The 20,980-nt window shown below is 43.9% G+C and overlaps 1 protein-coding gene across 2 annotated transcripts in view; it reads right to left on the bottom strand.

The window, feature by feature from the left end:
* Nucleotides 1-18,783, bottom strand: part of WWTR1 (WW domain containing transcription regulator 1) — a 135,474-nt gene extending 116,691 nt beyond the window's left edge. The window contains exon 1 of one of the 2 annotated variants that reach the window (XM_063915941.1): nucleotides 17,969-18,783. In XM_063915941.1, the coding sequence (XP_063772011.1) occupies nucleotides 17,969-18,378 (410 nt within the window). In that variant the 5' untranslated portion in view covers nucleotides 18,379-18,783. The remainder of the gene's footprint in view (nucleotides 1-17,968) is intronic. The other variant, XM_063915942.1, reaches the window with a different exon arrangement.
* Between the last annotated feature and the right edge of the window lie 2,197 nt (nucleotides 18,784-20,980).

Raw genomic sequence — 20,980 nt, 5'->3', positions numbered from 1 at the left:
GCCTAAGAAGAGGTGGAGGCACTGTTCAAAAGGGCCAAACCCAGGAAAGCACCGGGTGCTGACGAAGTGTCACCATCTGCCCTGAGAGCATGTGCGGGTCAGCTCAACAAATCGCTGGAGCTACAGAAAGTCCCTTCCCGCCTCAAGAGGTCCACTTTCGTCCCGGTCCCCAAGAAACCCTCTATCACGAACCTGAATGACTACAGGCCGATAGCACTGACGTCTATAGTCATGAAAACGTTCGAGCGTCTGGTTTTTAAATCACCTGAAAACTGTGACTGGCCCCCAACTGGACCCCCTGCAGTTTGCCTATCGATCGAATCGGTGTGTCGTGGATGCAGTCAATCTACAGCACATAGACATTCCCGGTACCTACGCGAGGGTCCTGTTTGTCGATTTCAGCTTGGCCTTCAATACAATTTTCCCTAGCATCCTCCACCCCAAATGACTTTGCCTAGGGGTCCCAGAAGCTACCTGTTCTTGGATAGTAGACTTCCTCACAGATAAGACATAGGTGGTGAAAGCGGGGGAATTCACCTCTCAAGTGTGGTCCATTAGTACAGGAGCCCCTCGGGGCTGTGTCCTCTCACCCCTGCTCTTCTCCCTGTACACAAATGACTGCACCTCAGAGGCGTAATCAGTAAAGATGATCAAATTCGCCAATGACACCACCGTCATCGGCCTCATCAAGGACGGGGACGAATTGGCCTGTAGACGGGAAGTAGACCAGTTGGCCCAGTGGTGCAGCCACAACAGCCTTGAGCTCAACCCCCTCAAAACTGTCGAGATGATAGTGGACTTCAGGAACAAATCAGCTAGTGCACTTCCGCTAACGATTGCTGACAGTGTGGTATCCTTAGTGGACTCCTTCAAGTTCCTAGGGACCACAATCTCCCGGGACCTTAAATGGGAGTCCAATGCTGACGCCACTATCGGGAGAGCGTAGCAGAGGTTTTTCTTCCTCAGGCAACGAAGGAAGTTCAATATCCCAAAGAAGCTTCTGCTCCTCTTCTACGCCGAGATTGTGGAGTCGGTACTGTGCTCATCGATCCTGGTATGGTACGGTTCTGCCCACGTGAGGGACAGATGCAGGCTCCAAAACGTGGTCAGAACCGCAGAGAAGATCATCAGGGCCGACCTTCCCTCAGTCCAGGACCTGTGCCTGTCCAGGGCTAAAAAGCGGGCAACAAAGATAGTAAAGAACCAGCTACACCCCTGCCACAGCATGTTTAATTTGCTTCCTTCAGGCAGACGTTACAAGGCCGTCCCCGCCAGGTCCACTAGAAGCCTCAAAAGTTTCTTTCCCCAAGCGGTCCGCCTGCTTAACTCCTGAACACTGACTGACATATAACGGTATACCTATCTGAATGACTTTATTTGCCCGCCCCCGCCCCGCCCCCCCCGCCACCTGTTTATCTGTTACCTACTTGGCTGTTGTATAGCAAACCAAAGACAAATTCCTAGTATGCGCAAGTATACCAAGCCAATAAAGCGGATTCTGATCTCTAGAATATCCCAAAAATTAAAGAACAGTATATTTTCAGGAAGTATCAAAATAAATTCAGTGCTGTAGTTGCTTCTGTTTTGTAGAAGTGCATGCAGTGCTGCAAAATAAAGCAAAGGTAATCTGGTGCTACAGTATTTTGTAAACAAAAATATATATAATAATAATAATAAATATATATATATATATATATATATATATATATATATATATATATATATATAAAAAAAACAGTTGTGACCGGCACTCCTACAGCAGAACTAAATACCTGGGTGCCTTCCTGTGGCACTGCAAGGCCCAGCAGACAAGGTAAGGTAATGGGCGGCACTTTCAGCAAATACAACAGCACACCAGGCCGATTAGTGTTTCAACGTTTCAGGTGTCTTTATTCACACCGTATCCTGACGAAAGGTGTGAATAAAGACACCTGAAACGTTGAAACACTAATCGGCCTGGTGTGCTGTTGTATTTGCTGAAAATCCTTTGGAGTGCCGCCCATTACCTTACCATATATATATATATATATATATATATATATATATATATACATACATACATACACACACACACACACACACACACATCAAAATCCAATTGTACAGGCACTCACCAATTTGCTTCAACACGTATTTATTTTGCCTTACAGGTAACAGATAATGGCTTTCAATAGCAGCATGTCGGTAGTTGTGTCGACGTTTCGGTCCCTAAGGACCTTTTTCAAGACCAGCACAAACAATGTGTATAATCACCAAGCAGCCCATATTGCACAATGGACCAGCCACCTCTTATATAGCAAACATGCATCACATAGACCCTCCCCTTCATCAACCAACAGGAAGTTCCCATATCACAGTAACTATCTAGTTTATGGACATGCAGATGTAATTGATAGCAAACCCACCTTACTTATAACATCAATAGCTCAAAGATATATCATAAAATACATCACACACCACGGGAGCAAGCGAGCATGATATGTATCAGATATAACATTTGCAGAGAGAGTTAAATTTGGGTGGGTTATATTGTTTCTATGCAGGGTAAATACTGGCTGCTTTATTTTTACGCTGCAATTTAGATTTCGGTTTTAACACACCCCACCCAAATCTCTCTGTGTACATGTTATATTTGCCCCACCTGCCAGTGGCATATCTATAATGGGTGCAGTGCACCCATTTCTTCTAAATACTTACCTTTCTGGTGTCCGGGTGTGGGTCCCCTCCTCTCCCGAGTCCCGTAGCCGGCAGCCGGCAGCAGCGTTGTAAGTGCTCTGTCTGAGCACTAGAAACTCTGGCACAATGTCAGAGTCTACAGCGCATGCGCAGGTCTCAGAAAAAATGGCCACCGTGCCATTTTTTTTGAGACTTGCGCATGCGCTGTAGAATCTGGCACTGTGCCAGAGTCTCTAGCGCTCAGACAGAGCGCTAACAGCGCTGCTGCCGGCTACGGGACGGGAGAGGAGGGGGCCCACACCCGGAGACTGCACACAGGTCCCCTCCTCTCTAGATACGCCCCTGCCACCTGCAGTGCACATGGTTTTGCCCATTAGCCAACAAATTTGCTGCGGCAATCAGATCTGAATTAGGCCCTTATTGTGTAAATAACCTTTGTTCCAATGTTACTGACAGAAATGTTCTATACAATAAGCTTCACAGGTTAATAAATGGAGTTATCAGGGAACATAGGACGATTAGAGACACATCATACCATATAACATCTGTAGTGCTTATCTATGACTACTACCTGTACCAGGAATACAATGTAAAAGGCAAATCAATAGCTTTTACCATAACAATAAACAATACATTTTCATTTTTTGATGTTGCTCTCAAGCAATCTAATACCTGTAGTATATTTTGATTTCTTTAGGATATTTAGGACAGACATGCAGTTGGCACCCTAAGGAAGTCCACTGCTTTGTATTTTAATTATTTAGATACCTGTCTCATCCTCTCCACGGTACACGATACAGAGGGTCATGCAGATTACTCTTTCAATACTCCACCTCGGCCCAGAACATTGAAATGGCTGGTGCAGGGGTATAAGAGAGAGAGAGAGAGAGAGAGAGAGAGAGAGAGAGAGAGAGAGAGAGAGAGAGAGAGAGAGAGAGAGAGCAAAGGAAAGTATGGTCTTATTAACATACAAGTTGGGCTTGTTAGCAAATAGTGGGGGGGGGGGGGGGGGGCGGGAGGACATTTTCATGGAGAATGTTTCTATTGGCTTCTACTTAAAATTTCTGAGGTCACACTCTGATGACTGCTCATCTTTAACTCTATGCAGGCTACATGCATTTCACCTTAGGTACAAGCAAATACACAAAGCTAATTCAACAGCTGTTGCAATCTTATAGATCTTGTTGTCACCGAGATAAAGATTGTGGTTTCTGCTGGAAGCAGAGTTGGCTATCTGAATCATTCACCATTAGAAATCAGAGCCTCAAGTCTTCACTACTGGTTCTCTAGGTGGCTCCCAATAAGTTAGCAGCTCTGTTAGGATAGCAATGGAAAGCATTAGTTTAAGAAACACTAAACCTTTAGAACCTATTCAGAACTCCTATGAAGCAGCCTGGATGGCTGGCAGAAATAATAAGAAGTAATAAGTGACTGACATGCTCACACATGTACTGTTATTAAAGTCCCAGCAGATTTCATTCTGTTCCCTATGGGATACTTACAGAACCAAACATGACAAATAAATAAAGCTGAATTATTGCCCTCTGCAAAGAAAACTGAAGTGTGTTTTATGTGCGCCAAGCAAACAACTTCCTAAAACTACCTGCAAATGTTCTGCCAAGTTATGATAACGGATGCCAGCGTCATGTTGTCCTCTATAGCACTGGAATGCTGCTCGTTTCTCCATGTTAAACATAATCTCAGTTAATAAATGCCAGTAACTCAATAATTATTAAAATTTAAGCATCAGACAAATAGGAGGAACAATGAATGCTCTATGTCCTACACAGTCATGAGCATGAAACTCCAACTTTTTGAGCACTCCATGTACAATTTTTTCTTTGTCCCTGTAACTCTTTCACTACTTATGTCATAAAGGTAAAACGCTGAAGAGGGCTTCACCTCGTACGTTTAGTATTATAGCGTTGGTGCAGAGTCAAACATCTCTCCTTTTGTAGAGTATGTATGTTGCGTGTTTTTGCCCTGCACATGCTCCGTAGTCACATGAACACAACTAGGGGCAATGGGCATGAACGCATCTCCGCTTGGCACTGAAAGGGCATAGCTGGACTGTGATGTGGCATCCTCGCACTGTCTAAGCTCAGTGAGCATGTGTCAATGGAACTGCGGGCCATGCATATGCGTAGTTATACCAGTTTTCTTGCACCAAGACCATGGTTGGTACAAGCGTACACTGATGATGATAAACCAAGCGTGTGGGTAGGAGTGGCCACAGAGAATCTTTTAATGAAAGAGTTGCCACTATATTGGTAAGAGTTTGGCCTCTTGGCCTGATTCTGAATGTATGCAATGCCTATATTTACAAAGCACTGCGCACACACCAAGGTACCCTCGCAATGTCACTCACAGTAAAGGTTTATTCTCAGAGTGGTTTAGGAGAGGTAATTGGGAGTGGTGGCAAAAACGCAGGCGTGTCACAAACATTTTCAGGGCATGTCTCTGCCTACATCTGCGATTGTGCATGCAGCTCTTGTGGCTATTCTGCGAGACCATACACTCATCCATGCAATCTATGGGGTTAATTCAGACCTGATCATTGCTGTGTGTTTTCGCACAGTGGGCGATCGGGTCTGAACTGTGCATCCGCTGTAGTGTGCATGTGCATGCCAGAGATCCGATCAGCATCTCAGCCCAGCGATCGCCTCTGCCTGACTGACAGGCAGAGGCGATTGCAGGGTGTGAGGGGAGGTGGCCGGACCTTGCAGGGGGGCGGTCCATGGCGGCTGCGTGACATCACACTCAGCCGCTGCGACCCGGGGCGCGGCAAAAGTTCCCTACCAGCGCAGAAATGCTACGCAGGTAGGGACTTACTCGCCGGGTGCAATAGCATCGCTGCCGTGCGATGCTATCGCACCCATGCGTTGGGGGGTGGGCTCGATATGCGGGGCGGATTAGCCCTGTGCTGGGCGTTCTCCCATCTGTCAGGGTGGCTGATCGTAGCCGTGCACTACGATCAGGTCTGAATTAGCCCCTATGTTCTTTGGATTTTCATCGATACTACAAATGTGCACGCAGTTGCTTAGATTTTGTGATGGCTTTGGAGGGCGTCTCTATTCATTATTTGGGCGGCGGCTTCACTTGCATTGAAAAAAGGCAGCTGCATAGGCTTTAGCATACAAATCAGAATTAGGCCCTGTATGACCAACCTAGTAGGTTGCAGAGTCTCCTGGGAGCACAGAGTACGGCTTGATGTACACTGACTAGACCACATAGGAGCACCAGTGCAGAACCAGTGTTTGCAGTGCGTATCCTGTGTACGTCTCTTTTTCTCCATATCCCGCACAAAGAAGGAACATAAATTAATATTTAGCAGAATGAAGACAACTTGTAGTAAAATATCAGTTAATTTTTTTTTTCCACTGCATGTTGAAATGTAAGTATACAAATATAAAAAGCTGTTGAAAATATCATTTTTAAACTTTGCTATGTTATGCACAGGGTTCCCATCATTTATAGGTTCCAAAATTTGATAAGAATTTCAAAGAAAAATTTTGCAAATATGAATGTTCAGCTAAATACGTCACACGCAGTAAAGCCTGGGTCAGTGTTTCCCAAGGGGCACTTACAGGGGTGCCATGGCAGGGTTGTTGGTCCTGGATCAAATCAAATTATTTTTAGCAAATGTAATAGGCAAAACCAATGCTGGTGGCTGCCAATCATAAAAATGTGGACAATCAGAAGCGCAACTCTGTCCACCACTACATAACTGAGCCTAATGAAGAAAGGTAGACACAATTAAATTAAATGAATAATATTTTGCTGAATTTCTCAATAAGAAACTCTTGGCCTAGGGGTATTGTGAAAAAAATTCTAATACAGCACCACAATTCAAGAAAGTTTCAGACCCACTGGTCTAGGTGAACTCTGGTGCTCTGTGAGTCTAGGCCAGAACTTTCTTATTGAGAAATTTAGAAAGAAATATTAAAATTAAGTAAATTGTGTTTATGCGTCATCCTAAGGTCAACTGTGTGGTGAGGGATAAGATTTCCTTCTGTTTGTCCACATTTTTAATGATTGGCAGCCACCAGCACTGGTTTAGCCTATTACATTGACCATAAATAATTTGAATTGGTCCTGGACCACCAACCCAAGGCACCCCTGGAAGTGCCCCGAGGCTCCCCAGGGTGCCTAGGCACACAGTTTGAGAACACCTTCCATAAGTGTATATGCAGTAGTGCTGCCCGATAAACGGCTTCAAACTCTCCTCAGGAGGTCGCACCTTATGAGCTGCTTAAAAATGTAGATGTCCGACCTCCCAGTCCCATAGAAGTACACACTGATCAGATAATAGCTCCGAGGATCGAATCTGGAGAATGACCTACACAGGGTGATCTGCACAGTGTGTACTCAGCTGTAGAAGCACATGAACAGGAGCTTTGACAGGAACTGATATCAGGAGGCTCAGATGTCTTCAGGCCTCATCTCAGTTTTCTGCAGTTTTAACCCCTTCTCATCAGAATCAGATTAACAATGGGGCAAAATAAAATACAGCACCAGGCCACCACATAAAAATAGTCCTATAATTATGACATCATGTTGATGACCAGCAGCCTAGCAGGTGACATGGTCGACCATAAGTCCCAAGTATTAAAACTGTATTTTTATTTCCCTTACAAAATTATGTCATTATTCTATTTTTATGTATTTACGGTGGGATGTATCATGTATAACATATGCTATGCGCTACATCCCACCCCTTATCGCATGTATAGCGGCATTTATTAACGCTGTATGCATGAATAACTGCAATTAACTCTTGGGAAAGCTCTTCCCTTGTGTTGTGAGAACTTCCGGCTTTATGACCCAGGAAGTCATATTGCACAAGCTGCAGGGGACACTGAGAGATCTTTTGGATTCCTCTAAGGGGATTTAGCGTACATCAGTGGTTCTCAAACTCAGTCCTCAGGATCCCAACCAGTTCATGTTTTCTAGGTCAGCTGTGGATCTTTAACATATGACAGTTGGCCATACACCTATGCCCGTGTTGAGTGGTCTGGAAAATGTAAACTGTTAGAGCAAGGTTGAGAAACACAAGTATACTTGCTCACTTGGCAGTGACCACGTCCACACAGCGCTAGTCACACCTCCTCAGAGTCTCACATTTGTCCCTTGATCATTATCAGCCCTAGGCCTATGTGGACCTTAATCAAGAGTTGCTTCTCATCCTGGCAACCCAGTGAGTGGCTAGTGACTATGGGGCCCGTGTACGATTAGGAGAAAAGGGCGGAAAATGCATGTACATACTATATATACTATTGGATTGTATCTGCTGTTCAGCTGCCTGCGCTAACTAAATATGTAATAGGCTCCTAAGGCAGCGCTAATGTGTTACAGATGTTACTAAAGAGAGAGGTCAACTACTGTTGGGTGTTTTCTTAGCGCAAAATTAGGATGGAGCATTGGGGATAATTCAGACCTGATCGCTCGCTAGCTGTTTTTTGCAGTCCTGCGTTCGCATAGTCGTCGCACACCGGGGAGTGTATTTTAGCTATGCAAGTGTGTGATCGCATGTGCAGCCCAGCGGTACAAAAAAACTTTGTGCAGTTTCTGAGTTGCCGAGGACTTACTCAGCCACTGCGATCACTTCACCCTGTCTGGGGCCAGAATTGACGTCAGACACCCGCCCTGCAAACGGTCAGTTGCCACCCACAAACGTCTTCGACCTGTCAATCTCCTTGCGATCGGCTGTGCAAATGGATTCTTCGTAAAAAAACCATCGCACAGCAACGATCCGCTTTGTCCCCGTGCGACGCGCCTATGCATTGTGGTACATATGCATGTGCAGTTCTGACCTGATCGCAGCACTGCAAAAAACGCTAGCGAGAGATCAGGTCTGAATTACCTCCATTGTCCCTGTTTGTCATTCCTTTGCAGACACGGCATCTGCTATATGGTAAGCAGCTCCATTGCATACCACTGATCTCCACTTCAAACACAAGACTGCAAATCGGAGAAGCCTCAGCAACTGTGCACTGCAGTTGTCTCTCGACCTCTAATGTGCGTTTTGGTGTAATTTTAGAAAGATCGCTCTAGGGTGCATCTTTCCTCCCTGTAACTCAGTTCTGGAGACATTGGGCCATGTGAAAAAAAGAATTCAATTGTAGAATATTAAAAGCAAAATGATCATGAACACCTTAAAGCCACCACATACAAACAAAATATAATGCTTTATATAATCAAAATGGAACGGCAAGAGCATCTGATGAATATGACTTTTCATCTACCTCTGTACATTGGTATCTGTACACTAATATCACCTCAAGAGTCACGGAATTATAAAACTCTGGTTAAGTGATAGTGGATGGCTACAATGGGACTAATGCAGATGCGGTTGCAAACACCAGTGCAGCAGCGATCCTTTTCAGTGACGGAACTGTGAAGCACTGCGTGTGTAGCGGTCGCCCACAAGTGAACCGAGACATGCACCGAAGCCATTACAACAATCTCAGCAACTGCATACTCCATTGCAAACTGTGATACAGATGCAAGGAACATTAACTCCCTGAGTGCCTCCATCGTGCAGAATGGACACGGGAGCTGCGACACTGGAGGCAATTTTTTTCAGAGGGCATATCTCATAGTGTAACTGAAATTGCAGTTGCACTCTGAGATACACCCCTGAAAAATGTTCATGACATGCATGCGTCCTCAAACGGACTCTTCCTGTCAATCACTCTACAACTGCATTGTAAAAGTACCTTGGTGCATGCGCACTGGTGCAGAGACTGATAATCGCTCCTTTGCGACACCATAGAAGTTGGGATCACATCTGAATCAGGTCCAGTCTGTATTTACATTCATCCCACTTGAATGCCGTGGTATGGTATACAAGGCCGACATTCATCATAGTGTAAAGGGCCCTACACACTTAAAGATTTCACTGAAAGATATGAACGATCTCATTCATTAATGAACGACATACCGTTCACATCTTTCAGTGTGTAGGCACCAACGAGGAACGATGCATGGCCCCGCGCTCGTTCATCGTTGGTGCCGGCTCGTTCATACCTGCAGGCCAATATAGACAATCTTGTCCACATTAGCATGTAGGGCTATGGAGACGTCACACCCACTCCCGCGGCCAGGTCGTCCGATGGCCGTATCAGCAGTCGGGCAGCTCGGCGGCCAGTCGCAGAGTGTGTAGGGCCCATTACACTGTACCAAAGGCAATTTAATAGTTCCATCAACACTGCTGCACTGAAACCTGTAAATCTGGATGCGTAAAGAGTATATGGAACAAACCACACAGAATTACAAATTTCCATTGCAGAAAGAGGACTATATATGTCCAAACTGTCATTCTTTAAAGATGTCTAAAATGTTGCAAAGTTTGAACTATGGAATTAAAAGCAATATTTGAACTAAGGAAATAAAACAATGCTATAAAATACACCTATGTAATGTTCAGAATTAGTGCATTTCTACACCTGCTCTGCAGAGTGCAAATGTGTGGGCTGAAAAGCCAATTACTGCTTATCTCTCTACAAGTAATAAATGACTTATCTGCCCACACTGTGTTGCCCCTGCATCACCTTTCTACCACACAGATGCAGTGATTGCGCAAACGCTGTTTATAGCATAAATGACTAGCTGATTACTAAAATGCTTCAGAGAATAAAAGTCAGGGCAGTACGGATGGGTGTGGTATGTTAGGTAGATTAGATTTAGGTCGACAGTGTCTAGATCGACCACTATTGGTCAACAGTAAGTAGGTCGACATGGTTTCTAGGTCGACAGGGACTCTAGGTCGACATGTACTAAGTCGACATGAGAAAATGTCGACATGAGTTTTTTTTCCTTCTTTTCTTGGTGTCGTTTTCTCCGTACAGTGACCGGGAACCCCAATTAGTGCGCCATGTCCCCTTGCATGGCACGTGCTTCGGGCAAGGTGCCTCGCTCTGCTGCCACTGCGCTCGGCACAGGTTACCGTTCCCAATTGTAGTCCACATGGATTGTAAAGTATGAAAAAGTAAAAAAAAATGTGAAGAACTCATGGCGACCTTTTGTCATGTCGGCATATAGTCCCTGTCGACCTAGAAACCATGTCGACCGATAGTGGTCGACCTAGACAGTCTTACTTACTGTCGACCTAAAGACCGGATCCCGTATGGATGGTGTAATGGTTAGCATTACTGCCCCACAGCACTGAGGTCATGGGTTATTTTCCCACCATAGCCCCAACTGTGCAGAGTTTGTATATCCTCCCTGTGCGTGAATTTTCTATGGGTACTCCAGTTTCCTCCCACAATCCAAAAATATACTGGCTTCCAATAAGATTAACCCTAGTGTGAATGTGTCTGTGTGTACATGTGGCAGGGAATATAGATTGCAAGCTCCACTGGGGCAGGAACTGATGTGAATGGGCAAATATTCTCTGTAAAGCGCTGCAGAATATGTGTGCGCTATATAAGTAACTGGTAATAAATAAATAAATAAATAAAAGTCATATATTGGCAAAAGACAGATTTTGAATGTTAAGCATAAATAACTATTTTTAAACTTATTACTAATTTTTTTATTGACATTGATTTACAGTGATTAAACTGAAAACCCAGATCAAGTCGGCTTACGCAATTACAGGAAGTATCGTTATACCAATGGAGTATCGCACAGTTGCGCTGGTTATAGTTTTTTGTTAAACTGCTACAATAATAAAGTCATACTGCTGCAATTGGGGACATTTTGATAAATGTGTCCTTTATTCTAACTCGGTGGGCTCATGCAGTGTATCGAGACATTAAGCATAGACCCTAAATCTTGCCTGCTATTGACTTTCTAATCGCCCCAAAATGTAACAAATTCTTAGTACCTGGATAATCATGAACAAGTGCAGGCGAGAACATACTCTTATTGACAGTATTATAGGTGAGAATTGTGGAATCACAGATAAAGTAGTAATATATAAGCAACAAATTGGGATATATTTCTGAAAACATTTCCAGTAATAAGATAGTGTGTACAGACAGCAAATGAGCACCTATTTTTTCTTGTGCAGTTTTGATAATAAAAGCAACATTTTATTGGATGTGCTGGGCTACAATAAGATTTCCTTTGCACCAATTTCCCCAAGTGAGTTCCTTACTGGAACTTTCAAATCCAAGGGGAAAAAGTCAACGTTGACAATGGTCACAGTGTGCCTTTGGAACAGTAGCACTTTGCGACCGCCAATTTCCCCAGCACTCCATAGAGGTAGGAAAATTGATGATGTTGGGGTATCACAGAGGGGATGTAGTACAAAAAGGTTCTCAAAAACAATGTTCACATACATAATAACGACACTACCATGTTGACAGTTATAATGTAGACATTGTTAAAATGTTGACAGCCAATGTGTCAGCATTCGCAGAATGTGGATAGGTGAAATTACAATATTGTCAGAATGTTGACATTAGAGTTAGGCTGCTGCGGGAGGGTTAGGGTTAGGCTGTGGGGAGGCGGGGGGGGGCACGGTTAGGTTGCCGGGGAGGGTTTAGGCTGTGAGAGGCTAGGGTTAGGCACTAGAGGGAGTTTAACAAGGGAACAAGGCCAATGTTGGTGGCATTCCAGCCATACCTATGGCGTTCTGAGCGTCACTCTGCGGACATTGCAGCATTAAAGATGAGTTCCCCAGACTGTTTATTTAGAACTTCATCCAATGACTACAAAGGGAATATTTGTTACAATGTTTCTACACTGACTGTAGCTCAGATTGAGACTTCAGAGATATCCAGTACAACAAAACTAAGCTCTAGTGATGTCAGCTGGAACACTTGGATTTCGCTGTCTCCTATGAAATACTTGTCAGATTATTCATTAAGCCTTGTTGCTGCTGGACAGGGTACTATGGCATGGAAACTCTCTTTGATGTCAATGTGATTTTCCATTCACTACATCTCTGACTGGCGCCTCCAGAGCTTAAAGAGACAGTAACTTAATCAATCAAAATAGCTCATATGCCATGGTCTTAGGCATCCTGTGGATGTCACCCTGTGCTTGAATTACACCTCACAGAGTTGTTTGTCAGCTAAAGATCGGCAATCTGAGGCAGCAGGCAATAGATGTTGTGTGGGGGCACATTAGTTACCTTGATAAATGGTGAAACCATTTGCAAAGTTTGAGATATAATTATTCACAGTTATTCTTCACCAATACCAAGCCAGCATTCTCTGCCTCCTGACCTGCACCAGTATCTATTGGTAGAATTCCAGATTACAGATTACCATGTCAGACTAAGCAAAATACTGGAAGTGAAACTATGAAACAGTTAATGGAAATATAAAGAGGAAATTCTTATATTCATGTGGAGAATAAGCCTTAATTGAAGAGAACAGTTTAGATTATAGATTATATGCTAATCAAAATTTGGCAACGTTAAATCCTGGAAAATCCTTTCTGGTGTCTTTTCCTCAAAGTCTTGTGATGATATTACTGTAGACAGTACGGATATTGAATGGTTCCAAATTCAAACGGAAATCTGCTCTGCTCACTAAAGCACAGGGAAACGAACCACAACAATAATCCCTCTTTTAAAATCACTGCATCTCATCTGCAACATGTGACCATAATTAGTTTTTTTTAATACAAGATCCTATTTATCAACACACAAGATGCGGAAAATCCAGGTGTCTGAATGTTAGTGCAATGTGAGTGCATGCATAAACCAGGAGTCTGCTTGGATGCTTCTATGTGATTGGAGAAAAGTGTAAGGAGATCGTTCCCTATTGATCAATGGAAAGTTTCATAGTAACTAAAGGGACCCACTATAAAGAGTATGAAGCACTTACTGTAGTCCAAAACTTAGATTGATAACTCTTGCTATAGCATTGTACAGTATATACATATATATGGTATCCGTTTGGATGGTCGACCATGTTAAGGTCGCCAGTCATTAGGTCGACATTGAGATGGTTGACACGGAAATATGGTCAACACATGAAAACGGTCGACACATGAAAAGGTCGACATAGCAGAGTGAGGTACCTTGCCTTCGCGAGCCATGCAAGGGGACGCGGTACACTATTTGGGGTTCCTGGTCATGTTACGGAAAAAATTACACCAAAAACAGTTAAAAAATCCATGTCGGCCTTTTCATGTGTTAACATGTCCAGTGTCGGCCATTTTCATGTGTCGACTATTAGTCCATGTCGACCATGTCTATGTCGACCTCAACATGGTCAACCATTCATTCCAGAACACATATATATATATATATATACACACATACGTACGTACGTACGTACGTACGTACGTACGTATGTATGTATGTATGTATGTATGTATGTATGTGTATGTATATATATATATATATATATATATATATATACACATACACACTACATAACATTGTAGCGAACACAGGCCTGCAGTTACTGATTCCATATGAGTAGAGACTAGAGAATGCTGGTTAATAGCGTGGACGTACTATACTTTTTTGTGGAAAGGTAAAGTAGAAAGGAATGTATGAAAAGTCAGAGGTGAAAGAAGCCATCACATATCTATTGTGAGGTGTTTTCTGGTTAAGCATTACAGACCACAGTCCTAGTACAGCATTTGCCAGCCTCACTTCCCCAGAAGTTCATTTTCTCAGCTGTTTCATGTAAACATTGACAGACAGTAAAAAAGGAAACCAGATATCACCTTTACATACATACATACATAATGCTATATGGTGACTGGATAAACAGGCCCAATAACCACTGCAGCGCTTCACGTCTACTGTATTTTGCCATTATTTATTTATACAATGCCAGCAATGTTGTATTTACCAATGGGGAGTAACCATAGTTTATACCCTTCTCACACAGAAATTCCTGGTCCAGTCTGGGTCACAGTGGCTTGAAACCCTTTTACACTGCAGCCTGGACCTGGGATATTGCCAGGGCTTCTCCTCTGCAGGCGCTTTCAGATTACATCATCTCCAAACGCTGGTGAACCAGCTCTCCATAGGGTTTGAACTGGCTCTCCATAGGCTACCCAGGTTGAATTCACAGGTTACTGGATCCGGATTAACCTTTTCACACAAGCTGAGACCTGGGTTAACCCGGCAATAACCCAGGTTATTGCGGCAGTGTAAAAGGGTATTAGTAATCACACTCCAAGACCCCACTTCTGAGGGCTCATAATGTAAAACAAGAAGAAGTAGCCTGTAGTTCTACAGCTGTTATTGTGGATCTACAACAAGCCCAGGTACTAAAAAGATTTTATTCAGATACAACATGCCATAGGTTTAATCAAATCTGCTACCTGTAGTTCAGCACCAAAGAGAGAGATCCTCTTAAGTGCGCATCATACAGTGTGTACCCAGCTTTAGCTGGATCTGGTGTTTGACACTACGGGATACGGTCATTAGGTCGACATGGTCATTAGAGCGACATGTACTAGGTTGACAGGTCAAAAGGTCGACATGAGTTTTTCACATTTGTTTTACCTTTTGGACTTTTTCACACTTTACGATCCACGTGGACTACAATTGGGAATGGTAACCAGTGCCGAGCGCAGCGGTAGCGGAGAGAGGCACCTTTCCCGAAGCATGGCGAGTGTAGCGAGCCATGCGAGGGGACACGGTGCACTAATTGGGGTTCCCCGTCACTTTACGAAGAAAACGACACCAAAAATAAAAAATAAAAACTCATGTCGACATTTTGACCTGTCGACCTAATGTATGTAGTAGACCAATAGTGGTCGACCTAAGGACAGTAGAGCCTAAGTTGTGTCGACCCAACGACCCATACCCGACACTACAGATTAGAGGATATGGATGCTCGTGATATTCAAAGCAAAAGATCCCATTGCAGGATACGGTTCTAGACCTCACATATAAGAGGAAATGAACATGCATGATTCTCAATGTATTTAGGCAATAATGTTTTACTGTACACATTTAGGTAAATGTTTAGCCTTGGAAATTTATTAAACAGGTCACCACTAAGAAATCATAGATTCCTTTATTTACTGCGTCACTATAGGAAGTTGCGGGGATCATGGTGTGTAACCAGTGTACAAAGTACAGTTTTTGAAGCACATATAGTGCCATCTCTAGATACTTACATTTCACTGCAATGTACAATGTGCGCATGTGCCGTAGAGCGAAATCTGGGGAACGTTCACTGAGCAAGCACCCACTTATCGGCCTATGGATGCACAGCATGTGCTAACTCTCCATTTTGGGCATGTCACTTGTAAATGCTGACTGCAACAAGGCATACCACCAGAGCATTACACTTCCTGTGGGGACTATTTAGGGTAGTCCTAATAATCACAGATTACCGCAATTAAGAGGCACCTTTGATTAACTGAATTGGTAACCCATTTTGAGCTGCTTTTTGAACAACTGTGGTACAAAACGTTACTTTACCACTGCAGTAACATGTAATTATAATCCTAGGGATCAAATAAAAATTTGTAACATCCACCACCTAGATTCATCATTCTAAAATATGAATAACTGTGAATACTATATATTTTTTTCGCAATTAATTTAAAATAGTGTCTTTGGCGGCAGCTATGCAAAGGTGCCTTTAACACCACAGATAAACATACGAGACATACATCAGGCATAGCCCTTGTTATGCAGTTGTCAACAGAAAATGTACTGTATGCATTGCATTATCTGCAGAACCATTATTTATCGTGGTTTAGTTAGAAAGCCTCACAATAATCCACAATGCTAAACAAACAAACACACGCACCTCTGCACACACTTGGTATTACACACAGGAAATGTAATGACTAGTGTTTGTATTGTTTTGGCAGAACTCTATTTTAGCTAGAGGGGCCTACTGTATCAATTATTGAAAGCACCACCGTGGGTTTATCATCCCTTATCCCAATGATAATTTAAAAAAAAAAGTTATTCCAACAATTTAATAAAAAACAACAACATTGCTGGGCACCTGAGCAATACTCATCTGCTCCGGAGATACTGTAATAAGGTTTACCTTGCCACTTTGCCAGGCCAGACATTGGGCCTCATTTATCAATGGATTTTAGCTATTTAAAATTAATTGGTCACGATTCAATTCGATGACAACTGAATAGCGCTGGGAATTAGCTCCTGGGGCTATTCAATACAGCGCCATGTGACACCCGTCGGGATTTCTTCTCGCACCCTCAGAGAGGTGCGAGCAGAAATCCGACTAAAGTGCCGGCGCGATGCTGATTTGTGCCCTTAGTGCGGCGGAAACAGTGTCGCTTCGGGCACTTAAGTCGGAGAATCTCCGTTCCCCCGACAAAACACCCTGTTTAGTCCGGGAGAATGGGCATTCTCCGATTTACCACTGCACTGTATTGAATAGCTCCAGGAGCTAATTCCCGGCGATATTCAACTGTCATCTAATTAAATCGAGCCCATGGTGTATGATAAATGGTTCTCCAGCCAATCAGCAATAATTGTCATATGTGTAAACAAATGACAGTTGTGAGCTGACAGGCAGGAGCACATTTATCATACACAATGAGTTTTAAATAGCTAAAACGTGTTGATAAATAGGCCCCATTGTATAGGTGCTATGAGTGGCGATAAGAGAACAGATATCCGCTAAACTTGGAGAATAGGTTTCGCCATTCAAACTCCAGAAGTAACCCTTTACATATATTGGTCAGTAACAAGTCCTATAATTGGGAAAAACACCCATTTCGCACACAATATTGCTAATTTTTCAGTACAGAGATCTGGCAAATTATGCCTATGCTTTATGGATTACAAACAACATAGTACGGATTGTTATGGAAATAAAAGAGTTAAATCTGAGTGTTAGAACAACTTCATTGTAGCAGTAACTGAATTGGTTAGTGCAGCCTGGAAAATGCACTGTTCATTATCCAGCCAAGTATAACAATGCAATGATCAGATTTATACAGATGTCTAACCCTGTGCTGTGTATTGAATTACAGTTGTGTAGAGCAGCAAACGAGTTAAACCAACAGCACACAGACACCTCCAGTTTAAGGCTGTGGATTGCATAATCCTCTGACAGCAAAGGAAATAGCAACATTCCTTTGCTGGGGGCTTTGGTGTTAAAGGGGTTAATACAACCAGTGTTCGGATTCTATGCTCTATGTGTATCTAATGGGCCATCACCAGCATGGGGACACTGTGGCATATGTGAACTGAGGTTTTTGTGTGGCATAATGTGAACTGGGGGCACTACGGTATGTTTACCACGTCTGTGGTGCTGGGGTCATTTATACACTACACTTTCATATTGGCACTCTTATAGATAGGGGCCCCTATAAGCCTTAGCAATAGGTCATCTGAGAATGCGGGCCCTTTGTGCAGGGAAATGTCACTTACTTCAGGAAATATCTCTGTCCCGTGTGGGTATATGCCATCTCCCAGCCGGGTGGCAGAGGCAGCTCATCCGTCACATCATAGGACTGCTGGCGGAGGTGAGCGTGCTGCTGACTTGGGCTTGGAACGGTCCCGGTCCCGGCACCCAGCTGTAGGGAAGCAGGAGACGAATGGGATCGGACGTGCTGTATCCCCAGCCTGGGAGGGTGGCTTCCAGAGTCTGTGCTAGATTGCCTGGAGTGGGAGCCCGAGTCTGGCTCTTTGAAAAAGGACTCTGGAAGGATCTTCTTCCTCCAAGAGTTGGGTTTCGGGTTCATCACAGAGTTGAAGAGATTCTCTAAGTCCGTGTCCAGGTCCTGGGTGACATGGATCACTTGCTGTCCCGGTGGTGGGAGACCTGGATTCTGGTTCATCCTGGCAGAACCAATGACAACAAACTCTGCGGAGTTCGCGAACTTCAGGTTCAGCAGCCAAAAGTAACACCCCAGATGAGTTTCCCAAATGGATAAATAGGAACAGATCGGGGCCAGTTACGATGACTGTAAGAAAAGGATTTACAACGTTGCGAGGCTGAAAGTTCCAATAAAGTGCAGGAGCATTGTGACGTCACGGCTGGATAGTTCCTGTCAGCTCTCTGACCTGAATCGGTCTCCGGGAGATAAACGAAGGTTTACAGGCGTCCAGTCCCCGCTCTGGTGCCCGGCCGGATCACAGGTCCCGGGTTCCCAATCCTCACTGACTTCCCTAACATTAACAAAGTGAGAAAATGTCAGCTCACAGGACGGGGAGAGGCACTTTCCCTGCCTATGAATAATGCATGAGCTGCAATCCTTTGCCCTGCCCTTCTGTACCTCCTCCTCCAGACCGGGACTTTACCTTACAGGGCCACAGCCCCAGGCTCTCACTCCCACGTACAGTTCGGGTTACAAGTGTGGGGGAAAACGTGCAGGAGTCTGCCTGGCCGGGAGATCACTTTCCCAGCACGCTATATACAGATACTCTACCTCTCCATACACTTCTTTTACATGGAACTAGAGAAAGTCACGCGATTGTGTTTTTACGACAAATGGGTCTCTTTAGTTGCATGTAAAAAAGTATATGACTGCAAGCTCTCAGGGTTAGGACATAATACTGTTCCTGCTTCTTTCAATTTATTAAAATATTTGTTACTTTAGATAACTGATGTCATTGCGCTAGCTCCAACTTCCCCCCCCCCCCACACACACACACACACACTCCCCCGCTGGCCACCTAAAAGTTGAGAGCCTGCGGTCAGTATGGTGACCGACGGTCACATGAACCCAACCCGTCGGGCTGTATCGATGCAGCTTACCTGTTTATACTGCGCTGGGACCCGGGTCCTTCTCGGAACTAACCCTCAGTGGCACCGAGAGAGGAGGGGAGAGGGTACAGAATACCTGGGCATGCCAGGGGGGCCCTGGCCAGAGCACACCAGCAGCCATTTTGTTTCTTTATTAAAAATCATCAGGCAGGCGGCCGAGCGGTGGGTTGCCCCCCCCCCCTTCCCCCGCGTGTACGCATACCACCCAACATGACCCTCTCCAAGAGGAACAAAATGCTCTGTTCCTGGGCTTTTCTCTTAATTTATGATTGCTGGCACCTGTATTATACAGGTTAATGGATAAGAAAGGTGTTTCAGCACAGGTGATGGCTATCATAAATTAAGAGGGACGTCCAGGAATAGAGCATTCTGTCCCACCTGGAGAGGATCATTTTGGGAGGTATGTGTACGTGTGAGTCACCTGGCTGTGACTTCTGGCCGCACACCACTGCTAAGGTCTCCCTATGTGTGTAAGATTCCATAAATGCGCAAAACGTTAAATAAATTAGCAGCCTATACTGGTTACACTCTTGTTGGCACTCCTAAGCCTCCCATATTGGACAATCCACAAGCTTCCATCAAATAAACATTCCGTGGCTTAGAGATTGGTGTAGGAAAGAAGGGTTTGTGTTCTTGGAACACTGGGCGGACATCTCAGTCATGAGCCATCTTTTTTGTCGGGATGGATTGCACCTGAATGAGGAGAGGGCTGCAGTGCTGGGGGGCAGGATGGTTAGAGGGTTGGAGAAGCTTTTAAACTAGGAGCCTGGGGGGCGGGTTTAGCTAGAAGCTACGGGTCAAAAAGTGAGAATAGTAAAGATGGGGGTAGTGATCAATTTGGGGGAGGAGTAGGGGGGAGCGAAAGTTCAGCTGGCAAGGGTAAGGGTAATTGCATGGGTATTGGCACAGGATCTACTGACACAGGTATTGCCCACGATATTCCCAATTTATTACTTAATGATTATGACAACAACATGTTTTATAGAAAATGATGTTAGGTCAAATAGAGATAGTAAAGAGGAGGGTTGTATTAATTATGATGGGGGTGGAAAGGGAGGGAGGAGAATAACAGTCGGTAAGGGTAGTTTTAGAAAGACACTCGTACACATAGATAAGAAGATATTCTCTTTTCAGGAGGGATAGGGCTACCAAAAGGGAGGAGGGGTATGTCTCTTTGTTAAATTATCTCTTGAACCAAACTTAATAGATGTAATTTACGAGGGGACTGGGGATAATGTGGAGTCGCTATGGGTTGAGATCACTAGTGGGGGCACTGATGCAAAGAAACTAGTCATTGGCACATGCTATAAGCAACCAGATATTAGCATACATGAGGAGGAACAACTCTTACAGCAAACAGAAAAAGCTGCGGGAATGGGGGACATCCTAGTGTTAGGGGATTTTCACTATCCTGATATTAATTGGAGTAACGATTCATGTGTAAAAACTAGGAGCAGCAGATTCTTAAATACATTAAAGGATCAATACTTGACTCAATTAGCAGAGAACCCAACTAGAGGTAAAACTATTTTGGACCTAGTTATTACCAATAATGTGGACATTATATCAAACATTAGTGTTGGGGAGACCTTGGGAAACAGTGATCACTATATGATCACATTCGACATCAGTTTCAAGAAACATACCTATAAGGGATTCACCAAAATATTTAA

This window comes from Pseudophryne corroboree, chromosome 4, assembly GCF_028390025.1.
Source record: "Pseudophryne corroboree isolate aPseCor3 chromosome 4, aPseCor3.hap2, whole genome shotgun sequence".
NCBI lineage: Eukaryota > Metazoa > Chordata > Amphibia > Anura > Myobatrachidae > Pseudophryne > Pseudophryne corroboree.
The sequence above is the reverse complement of the archived record's forward strand: the minus strand, read 5'-3'. Positions and strand labels throughout refer to the sequence as shown.